Below are 15,244 nucleotides of genomic sequence, written 5' to 3'. Positions count from 1 at the left end.
TTGATGCAGGCATTTTGGAGAGTCAGAATAGAAGCAGCATATGCATTGGCACACACAACATCTGAGGTACTATTTCGTGTATGGATAGGATGATAATCTGTTCTTTCATTATCAACTTAACAAAGAACCTTTTGCTTACCATTGTTTTCTTCAAAAAATTGCTTTCTAAACTGCCTTAACTCTGCCTTAATTCTAACATATTTGTATCTTTGCTCTTAACTATGTCAAAAACATGGAATGGCTGTTGTGTCCTTAATAGTACTATCAATTTTGGTTTTTAGATTATTGAGTCCTGCTTATGGATGATGGCATGGTGTGGCATGAAATTGTCTTGATGATAATTCTTGTAACTAATAAGTTTGCTACAAATGTTGTGATTTCTGTTGCATTACTTGTCAGTTATGTAGGCATAAAGTCACTAGTTTGTCATATGATATTACTTGAGATAATCATTATTGCATATACTGGTTGATGACAATTGGACATTTCTTTCAAATTGAAAGAAGATTTAGTCAAGGATGGTGGTGTGAGCTTTCCCATTAACAAAATTTAAACAATCTGCCATTAGAATCTACATTATTTCATGCTATTTTTAGCATAGGGGAGCTGAAACTAATGCAAGTTCTGTTGTAGAAACAAAATGTTAGTTTCATTATTAAGTAGAATTTGCATCTGAATGTCAGGATGTATTAGTTTTCAGTAAAAACATTTGATCTGGAGTATTTTGTTGCATTTATTATGGTCTTAATTGAAGTTTGTGTCATGGCTCTGCATGAGGCCAGCACTCGCTGGACATGAAATGGGACCTTATGCTGGAACTTTGGGCAGGTGAAATTGGTGCTGAGGCTGGTCCCAGTATGGCCTTCATGTACAAATCCATGGAAATTCTTTAGTGTTCTAAGAAGAAAAAGAAAAGTGACCGAAACATATTTATATATGTGGAGGCGCATTGAAGGACATTAATAATTTACTCATTACTGTGCTGGCTGTTAAAATTAGGTCTGCTTGCCTAGATCTCGATCTTGGTACCAATCTGTAACGATCAGAGTCAAATCGTGAGCCTACTAATGAAGCAAATTCAATGAAACAACAATTGGTATCATATAGAAGCGGCCATAAACTGGGAAGTCTTGACCAGTTTGGAAGATCATTCAATGTAGTTGAAATAACTGAATTGGTGGTTGTTTTGTCAGTACTTCAGTGTTATTTGTTTCTTTTTCCTATGCATGTTTTCTTACGATTTGTAGGTGATATCTATTGTTGTAGTTAATTCTTGTATGACTTTATTCCATGTATACATAAAGGAATGTGATGATAATCCTGTTTATGTTCTCTCTGATAATGACTCCTTTGGTCTTCTATCTTTATTTGCACATTTTGGGTATTTGAACTAAAAATAGTGGGGTTTTCAGGACACTGATTTGGCTGGACTTTTCCATTTGATCAAATTTTACAAGAGTCGAAGATTTGACATGGATACTGGATTACCTAGGTCAACCTCCCAATCCCTCTTGTTTCACGTTTTAAAAGTTGGTGATGCTTGTGCTGCATGCATGGCATATATATATTTTTGGTAGTGAATTGATGAAATATATTTTATTTTGTTTATAGGGCAAATAGCTTTCACGAAGTTTCGGAGTATTTTGTTTTAGAGGTAATGAAATGAGGTAGGAATATATTAGCATTAATGCAATGTTGTACTTGTCTTTGTTTGACTTGCTTTTATAAGCATCAACTCATCATATCATGAGAGACTGTGGACTTGGATGCAAAGTACCTCATATACATGCTTCTTCTTCTTGAAATTTGTTTCAACTTTGAAGGATTAGAAGTTTGGTTTTTATTTTTGCAGCATCAGATAATATTATGTAACACAACACATTGTCTAATCTCTGTTTCATCTTACCTGTTTCGTAAGCTGTCTGTTGTGTTATTCATCAGCAGCTTTGCTAAAGCACAAGTGTTCTTGACAATCAATAGGCTTCCCAGGTGTATTTAAGAATTATTCTTAAAAAAATATTAACTTTTTGAAATTCAAATTGCAGTTGATAATGAGTTGAATGGTGTGATTAATCTTAGAGAAGAATATTATAATTCAGAAGCTTTCATATTTTTTGAAGAAGCGAATATTAGATGACTCATAGAAGATGATGTTTTACCTTATTGCTTCATTTTTAACTTATTTTATGGCCGATATTTATATCAAAAATGAGAAAAATGAAGATTTTAGCAATCAGCCGAATAGTTGTTTCTTGTGAACTCTTGCACTTACAAGCTCAAACCAATTAATAGAGGTTAATTAACACATTTGTTCAAGTCTCATTGATTTCCAGAAAAAAAAATAAAGACACCTCTTTTGCAAGTGTAATAAAGTGACCTAGAACTATTCCCATTCAATCTGCTGCCTGCCCAATCTGGGTCAAATGGGGCCTAAAACCACCTCGGTTGACCTTATGAAGGTCTAGATGACTTCAGTTGGATGCCTATATGCCTTGGAATTGTTCACATTAGCTTATGGAAGCACCATCTGACATTATCTAGTTTATGGCAACCCAATCCAGCATTGTCATCTTTGGTCCAGCTCATGTGAGTCTATGTTACACTCAATCATATACTGTATCACAGTGGAATGTTGAGCTCAATCATATACTGTATTGGTGGAAAAGGTACGTCAAATCTATTCCTGGTCAAGTTGCAAAAGAGAGGACTGACCAGGCCTCCTCACCACTTTTAGATAGGGTTTTCTATGTTCAGTGATTTCGGATGAATTTTCATCAGTACTTTTGCGTTTATAGTTTTTGGAACCTGGAGCCATAGTGGCAGAGCACATAAGCACTTAAAGTAATTTGGGGAATTTTCTTTTGGAATAGAGAAGCCATTGTCAAAAGGGGCATATCCTAATAGTGAATAATTGATTTGTAATATAGCATGAGACATGACTGCAATTATTCTATGGAACTTGTAAATATATAGATGGAACATGATCAAAGCATCTGACCATTGTGTGTCAACAAACAGTGTATTAAAGTGGATATAATGTTCATTTTCCATTCTGTATGTTATACCAATTTTGTTATATGAATGTCAAATTCTGATATACTTCTGATATACATCAGGAACACATGGCACAATCATTTAAGCAAACCCTAACTGGACCCCTAAATTTCATTCGGATGATTTTTATGATCCTTGAAATACGACAGAATTCTGTCTACTCACTGAAAGAATAGGTCTCTGGGCCTGAGAGCATGAATTCAAGGGTAACTGTAGTTATCAAATCAGTTGAAAGTTGGATTAGCTGAGGATTGATTTAGAGTAGTTTTACAGCATGTAATTAATTTTTTCTTTGACATAGATATGATGTATGATGCTAGTTTGTCAAAAGCAATGAGTGCCTTATGGTGCGAAACTCCCTTGTTGCTCAAGGTGCTAGACACTTGCCTAATTGCTCGCATGGACGAAACAAAGTGTTTACCATACAAAAATTATAGATATATTTAATGATAAGATAATAACTTCAATCAAAATTACGAGTTTAATATCATTATATATGCAACATGATTACCATCAAAACATCAAATTATGTGTGTCTGGACTTCTATAAAGTGCTCAATTAGCAAAATATTATTTTGCTAAATGAGGATATAACTATAAATGACATCCCGTTAGTTCTTGATTTAGCCATAGCATTTATTATAAACTGATTATAGTAGTGTTTTTTTGTGCAAATCTATATTATTTTGAATGTTTTAGCATGAATCATTTTTGTGTCACCACATGTACTTGCATGCGTATGTGCTATCCAATACATTGATTGCTGATCGGTACTTGAAATGATGATCCTTACTTTTTTTATCCCTTTTATAGACCCACAAATACAAGAAAAGGAAAGGAAAAACTAAAAGTAAATAAGAAAATAAATAATTAAGAAAATTACTTCTAGGCAAATCAATCATTTACTGTTACCTTCTTCAGGAAAGATGAATTTTCATATTTGTGTTGGCAAATGATCTTTTTTGATAAACTATTTAATTGCTAGGATTTCATATCATATAACCTTCAATATTGATGAAACATTCTTGTCGAGATAAAATATTCAATAACGTCATTAAATTTCTAGTCAAGCCCAAGATGGATTTCTATGTTTTTTTTTCTTTTACAATCTTCAATCAAGACTACTATTTACCTCCTTTTTATGTTTGGCTTCCTTTTTCTTTTTCTTTGGCAATCTTGTAAGATTATATAAGACACTGCCATATAACAACTTACTGATGCTTTTGCAAGGCTGACAGTCTGTATAGCATGCAAGGCATCATCTGTACAGCATGTAAGGTAGTTACTCGTAGCAATAAATTAATTTGTATTTAATGGGTTATACAGTTCAATGTTATTTTTACAATATAATGAAGATATACATGCAACATCTAACTGCACAATCAATGATTGCCATTTTTGGCCTTGGGGTGTGCTATTCTGCACATGGATGCCAACCTGCATCAAGTGGTAGAAATATCTTATCTGTGGTTCCTTCTTTTTGTCAATCTTTACACAGCCAGCATCCTGGAGCTCAACATGATCAACAATCTCTTTAATGGGATCCTTCAATTTGGTTGGTCAATGCACTTAGTTTCCTTCGGCCACAGGCCTATTAGAAAATTTCGCTGTCTACTGCTCATTAAATGCGAGGTCTTTTAGCCAGTCCTTGTGTTATTAAAAGAAGTTGATGTCAGTTTCTATTTCATCAAACAATTCAGATGTTTATAGTAGTAAATGCAGCTCAGCAATACTTTGGTCTTGTAGTATTCTTAGAAAAAAGTTCCATATAAGATCTAAAGTAGTAAAAAATTATAAAATAATACTCTAATCAGTGATTAGTTAAGCAAGTTCGTGAAGTCTTTGATCATGAGTCTTATGTTGCTTGCTTATTTAGTTTCTGCAAATCAAATCTGATGAAATCTGTGTCATTCTTCTGTGGTTAAAGCAATGCCCTATATGTTTATTAATTCTTATGTTAAATTGGTAATTCGGTTTGCAGATCTTGAAACGTTCGATATTCATCTTAGTTCCATAAAGATTAATAAATATTCGTGAATTATGACAGATTGCTTATTACCTAAGATAACTGATCTTTATGAATAATTATAGTTTACTCATGTACTTTGTTATGAAGATAACTAGGAGGTGTTTACTGAGGCTATAGTGAAAAGTTTAACAATCCAATGATTTGTGTAATGTGGTCAGCTATGTTTTTCTTGAGCTGATAAAATTACAAGAGATGATTTTCTTTCAGTGGAGGCTACAGGCCTTTTTCTGGATTCAATTTGGTGCTTTATATTCTAAAAGAATGGAGCTGATATGTTCTTGATAAATTGAAAATCCATTGTTTGGACAGGATGTTTTTCATATGGTTGTTCTTGATAATTTACATGTTGTTCCTTGAATAAAACTTATTTCATTCTTCTGACAGGCCATTCCACATGCAGTAGCTCTAGTTAGAGCATCGGATAAAAAAAGCCCTAGAGAAGCAATTGAGTTTGTTTTGCAATTGTTAAAGGTGTGTTTGAGTATATCAGTTTTTTCTCAAAAATTGCAGTAGTTGTTTATTCACCAATTCTGGGTCATTTTTGAAAAATTGTAACCTTCAACCTATGTTATAATCTGTTGCATTACCAATCTGCTAAGTGATCATTAAATATTATGCATTTCATTATACATACATATGTAATAGTAAGATTTACCACGCTAATGAGGTTTTTGGTTAGCATATAAAAAACAAAATAAATTTCATTTCTATCACAATCATACTTCATCTTTTATTATAGAAATGAGTGGATTATGAATTTCTTAAATTCTTTCATTGTTAATGTTGTCTTGTGCTAGAATTGGCTCACTTATATCCAAAAAATCTTGGTAATTGCTTTAGGCAAATATATGGATGATAGTATATAATTTTGTCTAGACATTTCATGTTCTATACTGAGCTTTTCATGCTGACTTTATAATTCTATTTAACAACAACAACAACAAAACCGTAAGTCCCGACTATTTGAGGTTGGCTACATAGATCTTTTGTTGTCATTGATATATGTAAAAAGTCATTTATTTAGTTAAGTTTATAGTGCTTAAAACTTTATTTACTGTTTTTATTAAAATATTTTTAGGTCTTTCTCTACCCCTCCTTGCACCACTAACATTAATCATTTCACCTCTTCTGACTATCACATCCGGAAATCTCCTAAGCATGTCTATATCATCTTAAACGATTTTCTCTCATCTTATCCTCTATCAAATTAGCAAAGCGAGACTTTATAATTCTATCATATCTGGAATTTGTTGACCCAATTATAGAAATTCATGCGGACATGGATTTTGCTCAAGTTCTCTGGGAAAGTTCAGAAATATGTGCTCGTTCTGTTACTGCTAGTGTTCTTCTAATGTTTATGTTAAACAGATCTTAAAGATAGATTTATTCATAAGTACTGATGGCATCCTAAAATTGTACTTGGTGTTGTTTTTCCCCCTTTGTTAGATGCACACACTGGAGAACGGAACATTACTAGTTCTGGTATGTGCCAGTGGATCAAGCAATACCTGCACTTGCAAATTCTGATGACATAAAACTGAAAACCATAATGACTTACGGGTTCTTTCTTCCCTATACATTTGAAACAAGACTCTCTAGAAAAGAATATATTCTTCATGTTTGTTTGTTGATCTGCGCTAGGTGCCAAAATGCCCAAGCCAAAATGAGCCACTTGCTAACATTAAAATTATAAAAAATATAATTAAGAAAAAATATGATCACTAAGATAAAAATGAAAAAAATACATGAATTCCATATCATTTCATATTTTAAATATCATACTAAAACATCAAATTACATTCATTTGAAGCACCAAAATACTAGCAATGACAAATTCAATCCTTTAAACAATTCATAGGCTATATTAACAAAAACCAAATATTATTAATAATGATAAACATTAAAAGAAAAAGAAACATAGACGGTGGGGAAGAAGCATGACATTTAGGAAGGGCTTCTCTAGGGAAGAATCAGGGGGAAGAAGCAAAGAGAGAAGCAGAGGAAGGGGGCAGTCAAGGGGGAGGAGGGAGGGGGAGGGGGCTGTCAGGAGCCTTGACACGAGGTGATGGCAGAGGAGGAGAAGAAAAAGGGTGGGAACAGTGGGAGAGGAGAGGGGGAAGAAGCAGGAGGGGAGGGGGGCTATTGGTTGTGAAGGGAGCGATCGAGGAGGTGTATCACATAAATTTTTTTGCTTTAGATTTACATAAAAACACAAGATAACTCTTGTAAGTATCCTTACATAAATATAGAATATTTAATCCAGTGGAGAATCAAAAGACTAGACCACATTTCTGTTCTCTTTTTCATCCAAATAGAACAGAATGTTGCAAGGTCAGTGATAGAATTTTAGATTCTCCAAACGAGAAAGTTCATTAATACTATTAAATGCTTAAATTTGCCTTTTGACGCTTTTTGAAAGGTTTACCTTAACAGCTGATGAATTAGGATGAAAAAATTCCATAATTGGGTGTCATCATTACCATTTGATTATCTACAAGTTCGTCAGATAACAATGAACAAAGTGGAAGTGGATCCTGGCATTGGATATATGAGAGGAAAGGAAGAGATGCTGTTTTAGTTGTTTGACATATTTTCTTCTCCTGAAGTGATATTTCTGAGATGTAGGAGTCTTGCATGCAGTGGGAGAGAGGTTGCTTTAGTTCAATTCCATTAGATCCTCCATTTCTCATAGTTGCGTACCTCACTTTTGCTTGCAATCCTTGGAGTACCTGTTAACTCGATGACAGAATTGGTTGCTGGCAATAAAATTGAATCACATAGAAGAAAGGTATCTCAGATTTGTTGCAAATTGCCGTTAGCGAGGCTCTTCAATGATGTATCATGGAAGCAGGCTTGTCCATCAATTCTTGACGGTTGTTTTCAATGGAGTCTAGCCCTGTTTTATAGACCCTGGAAAAATGCAATTGTGATTTGTCTTGGTCAGTAGGGTGTGTCCATTGGTTTTTTCCATTGATTTTATTTCCAATAAACATCTCTATTGCTGGTATCCCTTCTACCACAGAATTCCAAATCTCTGACCGGATAGGAGATTGTGGTAAATTGCTTTGGTGGAGAGGGTGTTCAACTCTTGGGATACTAGGGGTTTTGTTGACAATCGAATGCACTTTCTCTTTTGTTAAGACAATTAATTTGAACGTGTCTCCCAGACAGGTGCTTGCTTGGAAATCATGTGGTCAAGATCTCATTTATTTTCTTTAATTTAGCTAGCTTCAAATTTTAGAGGTTTAAGGCATGATTTTCCTTTGATTATAAATGACCATGTATTTCTAATAACAAAATAACAACAGCATACATTATAGAAACAAATGGATTACAAGAAACTGTCTTTTTAGTCTGCACAGGCCACAGAGTATCATAGACACTGAAAAGAGTTAATGGAATTTGGTGGTTTAACTTCTCTTTTCTTGAGCCAACAAAGCATAAAAATTAGTTTGTTAAGAGTCATTTTTGGAATCTTTCAGTAAGTTGTGATCTTGTAATCTTGGTAACACACAAATTGTCTCCTAATGCCAACAGGCTACTATGTGGAAACTATGGTGTTGAATTGGTGGGAAGGCTCTTTTGTACTTTTAAAGTTCTTGTGCTGTTTCTGAGGCCTACATTGTTGTTATGCCTCTTTTTTTTTGTCCAAGGAGTCTCAAGTAAACATCAATTTCTGTTTTGGTTGTATTCTAGGGATAGTAATAAACATTAGGCTTTTTCAACTGTATTAATTTAAAGAATTGATCTTGTTGATTCTGCTGTATTCATTTTCTGAAGATTTGAGTTAACCTTTTCTCTTTCAGTACAATGATAACAATGGAAACCCCTACTCTGATGTGTATTGGCTTGCTTCTCTGGTGCAGTCAATCGGCGAACTTGAATTTGGTCAACAGGTTTGTCGATGAATTTTTTCCCTTATAACTGCATGTAAAACGTTACCTTTCAGTTTTTGCTCGTTTTACATGGCTGCTAGAGGCTAAAACAAGAAAAATATAATTGATTTTGTCTGATTATATATATTGACAAAAGAACATTCAGAAAATGTCTCATAAATGTGTTTTCCGTGATTGGTCTGGAATGAGATATTATATTTTGAAGATTGTCATTTGTTTGAACCGAGGATCATAGTTTCAGGTATCAGACCAATGCTGGTCCATGGTTGGACCGATATAGGTCCAGTCGGCATTGGCATTTATCACAATACAAGGGTGGAGGTTGGGAAGGAGGAGAAGAGGAGAGGAGTGGCCATGCCTGTGTTGGCTGACAATATGGGTAGCACAAGCTGCAGGTAGAGAGTAGCGGATGAGAGAGAAACAAGCTTTAATCCTTAAAAAGAAAAATAAACCCCGACTGGACTACCCAGAAAGGGTTTCTCCATGTACCGGTTCATGTTCCAATTGTTAAATATTCGGTGGTAAGCGACAGTCTGTACAAAATCACATTTCTTGAATAGAATGCATGATTGTGTATAATGATAATTACAAAAGGAAATTAGTTAGGATCCCCTCTATTCGTTATAGAAATTAATTCTTGTGAGATAGGACAACAATAAAGTAAAAATCTTTTGATAAATCATGATCATTAGTTTGAGTCCTATAAAAATGGAATAAAAAGGTACATATAATGGTATATTTGTCTTATCTAAGTTCAATGATCAACACTTTGTCAAAAGGTGCTTGGACACTCGTCTAGGTGCTCAGGCGAGCTGAGGCGAGACTTGAGTAGGTTAAAAGGTTTTAGGTGAGGTTACCTAGATTGGGCACACCTAGGGGAGTGCTTCAGTTGGCATGATGGGCATCCTAGGCTCTCATTTGGGCTAGCCCAGCATTGTCTAGCTTGACACAAACTCAAAACTAATCCTGGCGCACTATTGGGCTTGTCTGATGCACCAGGAAACCCAATGTTTCCCTGTGACCTATGTTTGGTGCTTGCTTGACTCAACTTTGCCCTTCTAAGGCCATGTCACATGAGTTGCCACAAGTCAGAGGCCCTGTGCAACTTGGTTTCAATCACCCCGGAGCTTGTATGCACTACAGTATCAAAACATATATCTTTAGACTAGTGCGATACCATTTGGTTATTTTATTCTTTTTATCAATTATACTTAACAATAGACTGGCACCATTCCAGTATGCTGGCATAGGTTACCAAGACTGGTTTTGGACCAAGGTCTGAATCCTTGCTTTTAGACAGTTTTGTGATCTTCATTAACTTTTGGTCCTGTAGCAACTCACATTGAATTTTGAATGATGGAGCTAATCAGATTACAAGAAAGTGAGCTGCTTAATTTGTTAGAACTTCTGGTCATTGTTGTGGAGGACAAAGATGAAGAATAAGTCATGATATATTGCCATTATGCCTTTACCTCTTTTGAATGTCAAATCTTCTATGGGAAACGGAATGTTTAGCACTTCTTTGTAGAACACTAGTACTTTATCTCATGATATCAATGAATATTCCATTGGTTTGTCTCTGTATCAGGGCATTCTCTTTTTGTCATCCCTTCTCAAACGCATTGATCAATTAATGCAATTTGACAGGTATGCAATATAAATTAATGTGATAAAACACAACAATGTTCCACCAATTTTAGAACATCTCTATAAAGTCTCATATAGTTCCCATGTTTTATTTTATTTGTTTTAATCAGCCTTATGCCTAGCTATAATGGGATATTGACGATAAGTTGCATCCGCACCCTAGCACAGATGGCATTAAAGTTGTCAAACTCTGTGCCTCTTGTAAGTTGTCTCTATAAAACTTAAGTTGTCTTTTTTTTTTATAGTTTCATTCATCATGATGAAATTCTCATCGATACAGGATAAGGTTCGTGAACTTATAGAACCATATAGAAATGTTGAAAATACATCATGGAAGGTTCGAATTGAGGCAAGCAGGGCACTTTTGGATCTCGAGTTTCATAGTAAAGGCATAGACGCAGTTTTATCCTTGTTCATGAAATTTTTGGAGGAAGAATGTTCTTTAAGAGGTTGTTCATTTCTGCTTTCCTATTCATGTTAATTTCTGGTGTGGCTTCTAACTGATTTAATAACCACAGGAGAGGTGAAGTTGGCTGTGCATGTTATGCATATATGTCAAGCAAATCTTGAATCTGAATCAGGAATGCAAATTGCATGCCCAACTCTTGTTTCTCTTCTTCACCTGCTGACAAGCAGAAAAGCATTCAACAATGTTTTCCTTCGCCACCACTTATTCTGCATTTTGCAAATTCTTGCTGGGAGGTAGTAATTTTACCTGTTTACGTGTCTACTTGATGTTAAGGTTATATCATTGATGGTTCTTTCAATTTGATATCCAAGAGGCTAATGGATGAGTTATGCTATGCATCTTATTGATTGCCCACTTTCTTCGTTCTTCTGCTAGCCAAAATGATTACCTCTTATTTTTACTATTCCATGGAGAAAATCATCCTTTATATTCAGCCAAAATTTTTTTGTATGAATTTTTGACTTGTTATCACATGATATCTAATGGCTTCATGCAAAAAGGATATTCATGATCAGCTAGTTGAGATGGCATTTTGTACTGTTTTGTCAAAGTTACTGAATTTGCAAAATACATAAATGTAGATTATAAAAGGTAACAATTTCATATCTAGTCGAATACCTAGTTCAGGTAAAAGTTACTGCTTGTGAGACCTAGAGAACTCATAATTCACCAAGTTACATAAGACAGATCTGTAGCTCACAGTCTGTTCTTTTATTTTTTTGTCTATTAAGTTACACTAAATTCTTTCATTTTCATAATCAGGTCTCCAACACTTTATGGCATTTCAAGAACTCAAGTACATGCTTCGGTAGCTGCTGAAACATGTGAACAAGTGACGAGACCTGCATCTTTAAAGTTAAAGATACCAAAGCCTCAGGAACCTCTTGCAGAGACAGTTAAACTGTCCGAAGCTCTGCCGACTGCAGAAACTGTTAGAGAGGGTGATACTGTTTCTAACTGCAGCGAGAGAAGGGTGAACGTCATAAAGATTAGGGTTAAGCAACGTTCGTCATCTAGTAAAGCAGATGATGCTGATCACCAGATGGAATATTCTCGAGGTGGTCCAAATGATGCTGAATTGGGCCCTTGCAGTTCTGTTTCAGTGGATGCACCTGCCAGAGGAGCAACTGAGCCTTTCAACATTAGCAGCCAAAACAATGAGGAGGTGAGCTCTTCTCATGATCGTGAGTCTAGGATGACTGCAAGCATTGGCAGTGCAAAGTTAGCAAGCGAAGAGAAGCTTGGTAAAGAATTGCAATGTACTGCTGATTCGAGACTAGATGCTCTTTCGAAGGATCAATTATCTCTCAAGAACATAAATGTTGAAGAGATGGTCATCAGTAAAACTGCCTGTCTTCAGGACCTCTCTGTGGTGAGACATGATGGAGAGGGAGCTATGCCTCCTGAAAATGCTGAGGAGCTCAAAGAAAAAGGAAAGAAAGATAAGAAGGACAGGGAAAGAAAACGAAGACGAGATGATAAAGTAGACAAGAAAGATGATCCTGAGTATATAGAGAAAAAGCGCCTGAAGAAAGAGAGGAAACGAAAGGAGAAAGAATTGGCTAAAATGCAGAAGGGTGAAGATAGGAGTTCTTCCGATATGAAGATCTCATCCAGACCTAGTGAGTCAAGAGGCTCTCTTGTTGATTCGAAGGTGGAGCCAGGTGTTGAAATTCATGCCCTAAAAAACAATGAAAGTATTAGTGAGACGGCCCAAGGAAGCATCACCTCCTCCAAATTTAGAATCAAAATCAAGAGTAGAAATACTGATAACAGCTAGTCATCAAAAGTTGCAACAGGTTAAAAGTAGCACCTCATATTGAGAAAGCAGAAAAGCAAGGTCGAGTTCATCACTATGCAGCTTAGCACCAAGAACAAAATCTAGCGAGCACTCTACTTACATATCTTGAAGAAACCACAGCACAAGGCATATCAACCAACTGCATAGAGCCCGTCAAGCTGCGGAAAGATGTTTCGACTTTGCTTTGGCCTGCTACCTTGGGTTTAGGTCTTCCGGGGGCATCTTCAGCACCATTATTCATTTAGGTCTGCCAGAGATGTGGCACATGGGTTTTTCTTTTCTTTTTTTTTCCCTGCTAAAGCTGAGGTTCAAACATAATTTTGTTAGTTATGCTAGCTGTAATGTGTTGCGCAATTTTCTTGTATGATTCAAGTCCGAGCCTATGCTTGAGATCGTAAATTGAGCCTAAGCTGCGATTGATGAGGCTTTCATGATGAACATGATGTATGAAACAAAGGCGTCGATGTATATACGTGTCGGACACGGAAACACGCTATTCTTTTCTATGCAGGGTTGATGACTCCAAATTGATAGAAAGAAATGAGAGCAAAAATGTTGATAGAAAACTTGAAAACATGAGGCTTTTCTAGATGCTGCCACTGAGGCTGCACAAATTTTCAGGTGGTTCGGCAAACTTGAAAGTACGTATGCCACTGTTGGTAGATTGCAATCAGAGTCAGTGTAAGTAGGCCATTGTTGTCGTTGCACCAACATTAAAAGCTCCATGCTCCACTAGTTTCGGTTTGTTTGAGTACATAATTGTACAGTCACCTTTTAAATTTGGATTAAGTTTACTCTTTCTATATCTTTTATGGTAAGTTGTACGTCCTTACCATATGTCTAATATCACGATCGACACAAAGGATAGAACTACCATGTCCTAATCCAGGCCTGAGATAAAAGTATGATTTAGTGTTTGTTTAAGACATCAGTGATCATACAAGAGGGAGATGGCAGTAAAGAGGATAATCCTCCACGTCGTTATGGTACCGCGCAAAAGCGAGAGGTAACGGCCAAACTGTGAAGAGAATAAAGGAAAGGGATCGCACTCCTGTTGCTACTGTGGAAGTGGACTTTGGCACCCCAACCACTGTGAAACAAACAGATCCCAAGTGCCAGAGATATCGTAAATGTTCATCCTTCGATGCACTTCCTCCTCAATTGTTGTTGAATGGTATATGTGCTCCAGGGCACATGCTCCTATATCTGCATGGTGTTGAGCAGAAGTCGAAAGCTGCTTGAGCTTACTATTTAGTGTAAGTTGCATTTAAGAGGCATTAAATACAGCAATTTTGGGGTTGGAGACTTCCTATGAATCATATTAAAGGCTGAACCATCTTCTCACCCACTACAGAGAAGAGGGGTTTCACTGTTTGCAGGAAACAAGAAAATGGGAATCATGAAGCTTCATTTGCTCAAGAGCTTCCACAGTTGGGAGTGGTTTCATTCGCATGCATAAAATCCTTTATTTGTGTTATATAAAAAAAATTCTGATCCATTCAAATGGCACCTGCTGCTTTCTTCTGTAGCATTCATCTGTTTGTGCCAGGAAATGTCACTATTGCTTTCTATGATGATAAATAGTATAACCTGTCATCACATATTCCCAACAACAGTACTCGAAAACTATTTTGCCAAGTAACTTACTATTTCTCTCTTCTTTTTTTTTTTACTTTTTGTCTGCTGAATTTTCTCTGTCTTGGTGGTAAAACCCATAAGCATATCGGCCCTTTCTTAATAGTTTAAATTTTCCAAATTTCTAATCACCCAGTTAAGATCTTTATCATGGTAGGAGAGGAGATGATAAGTTTGATTCCTACATTTCTTTCTCTTTTCCACTGTTTTTATTATAAATTATTTGGACAGTATCCATTCTTCATTTGAACTTTCTATGAGATTCAATCACTTCTGGATGATACAATAAGAACTTGTCACGGATCTTGATGAAAAAAAATTAGAATACAAAAATAGTTTTTAGATACTCACTAGATTACTTGAGTAAAAAAAAAAAACAATTCATCTGTATGACAATTCAAAGTGGACTTGTGTTGCTGATTAAATACTTGTATGAAGCATCGTCTTCCATTTATCACTGTCTATGGATTGCGGAGGTGAGGGGCAATGTTTCCATAAAGAAAGGAAGCATCACATGGTGTGGCTATGGGCAGGATGAAAAGTCTGTGCCGCAGAGTACTACTGCTATTCTTCTTCTTCCTCTTCCCCATCTGCCTCTGCACATCATTACACACTGCATATGATCTCCATCATTGTTGCTTGGCGTCACATTCAGATGCCACTTCCGAACCCCTCAACCAACCAAAAGGTGGCAGGAGATGTCACCCATGAAC

At 35.9% G+C, this 15,244-nt stretch overlaps 1 protein-coding gene across 2 annotated transcripts in view; it reads left to right on the top strand.

Moving 5' to 3' along the window:
- The window catches only part of LOC103977566 (transcription initiation factor TFIID subunit 2), a 38,146-nt gene extending 24,740 nt beyond the window's left edge, over positions 1–13,406 (top strand). For both annotated transcript variants that reach the window (XM_009393117.3, XM_009393118.3), the window contains exons 16-25: positions 10–66; positions 1,413–1,492; positions 1,612–1,654; positions 5,468–5,554; positions 8,890–8,979; positions 10,568–10,626; positions 10,737–10,827; positions 10,907–11,075; positions 11,145–11,328; positions 11,858–13,406. In XM_009393117.3, coding sequence (XP_009391392.2) covers positions 10–66; positions 1,413–1,492; positions 1,612–1,654; positions 5,468–5,554; positions 8,890–8,979; positions 10,568–10,626; positions 10,737–10,827; positions 10,907–11,075; positions 11,145–11,328; positions 11,858–12,875 — 1,878 coding nt within the window. In that variant the 3' untranslated portion in view covers positions 12,876–13,406. The remainder of the gene's footprint in view (positions 1–9; positions 67–1,412; positions 1,493–1,611; positions 1,655–5,467; positions 5,555–8,889; positions 8,980–10,567; positions 10,627–10,736; positions 10,828–10,906; positions 11,076–11,144; positions 11,329–11,857) is intronic.
- Positions 13,407–15,244: the final 1,838 nt, after the last annotated feature.

Source organism: Musa acuminata, chromosome BXJ3-3 (genome assembly GCF_036884655.1).
Source record: "Musa acuminata AAA Group cultivar baxijiao chromosome BXJ3-3, Cavendish_Baxijiao_AAA, whole genome shotgun sequence".
NCBI classification, from domain to species: Eukaryota; Viridiplantae; Streptophyta; class Magnoliopsida; order Zingiberales; family Musaceae; genus Musa; species Musa acuminata.
Note: the sequence above shows the minus strand (reverse complement) of the source record. Positions and strands in the feature narration are given on the sequence as shown.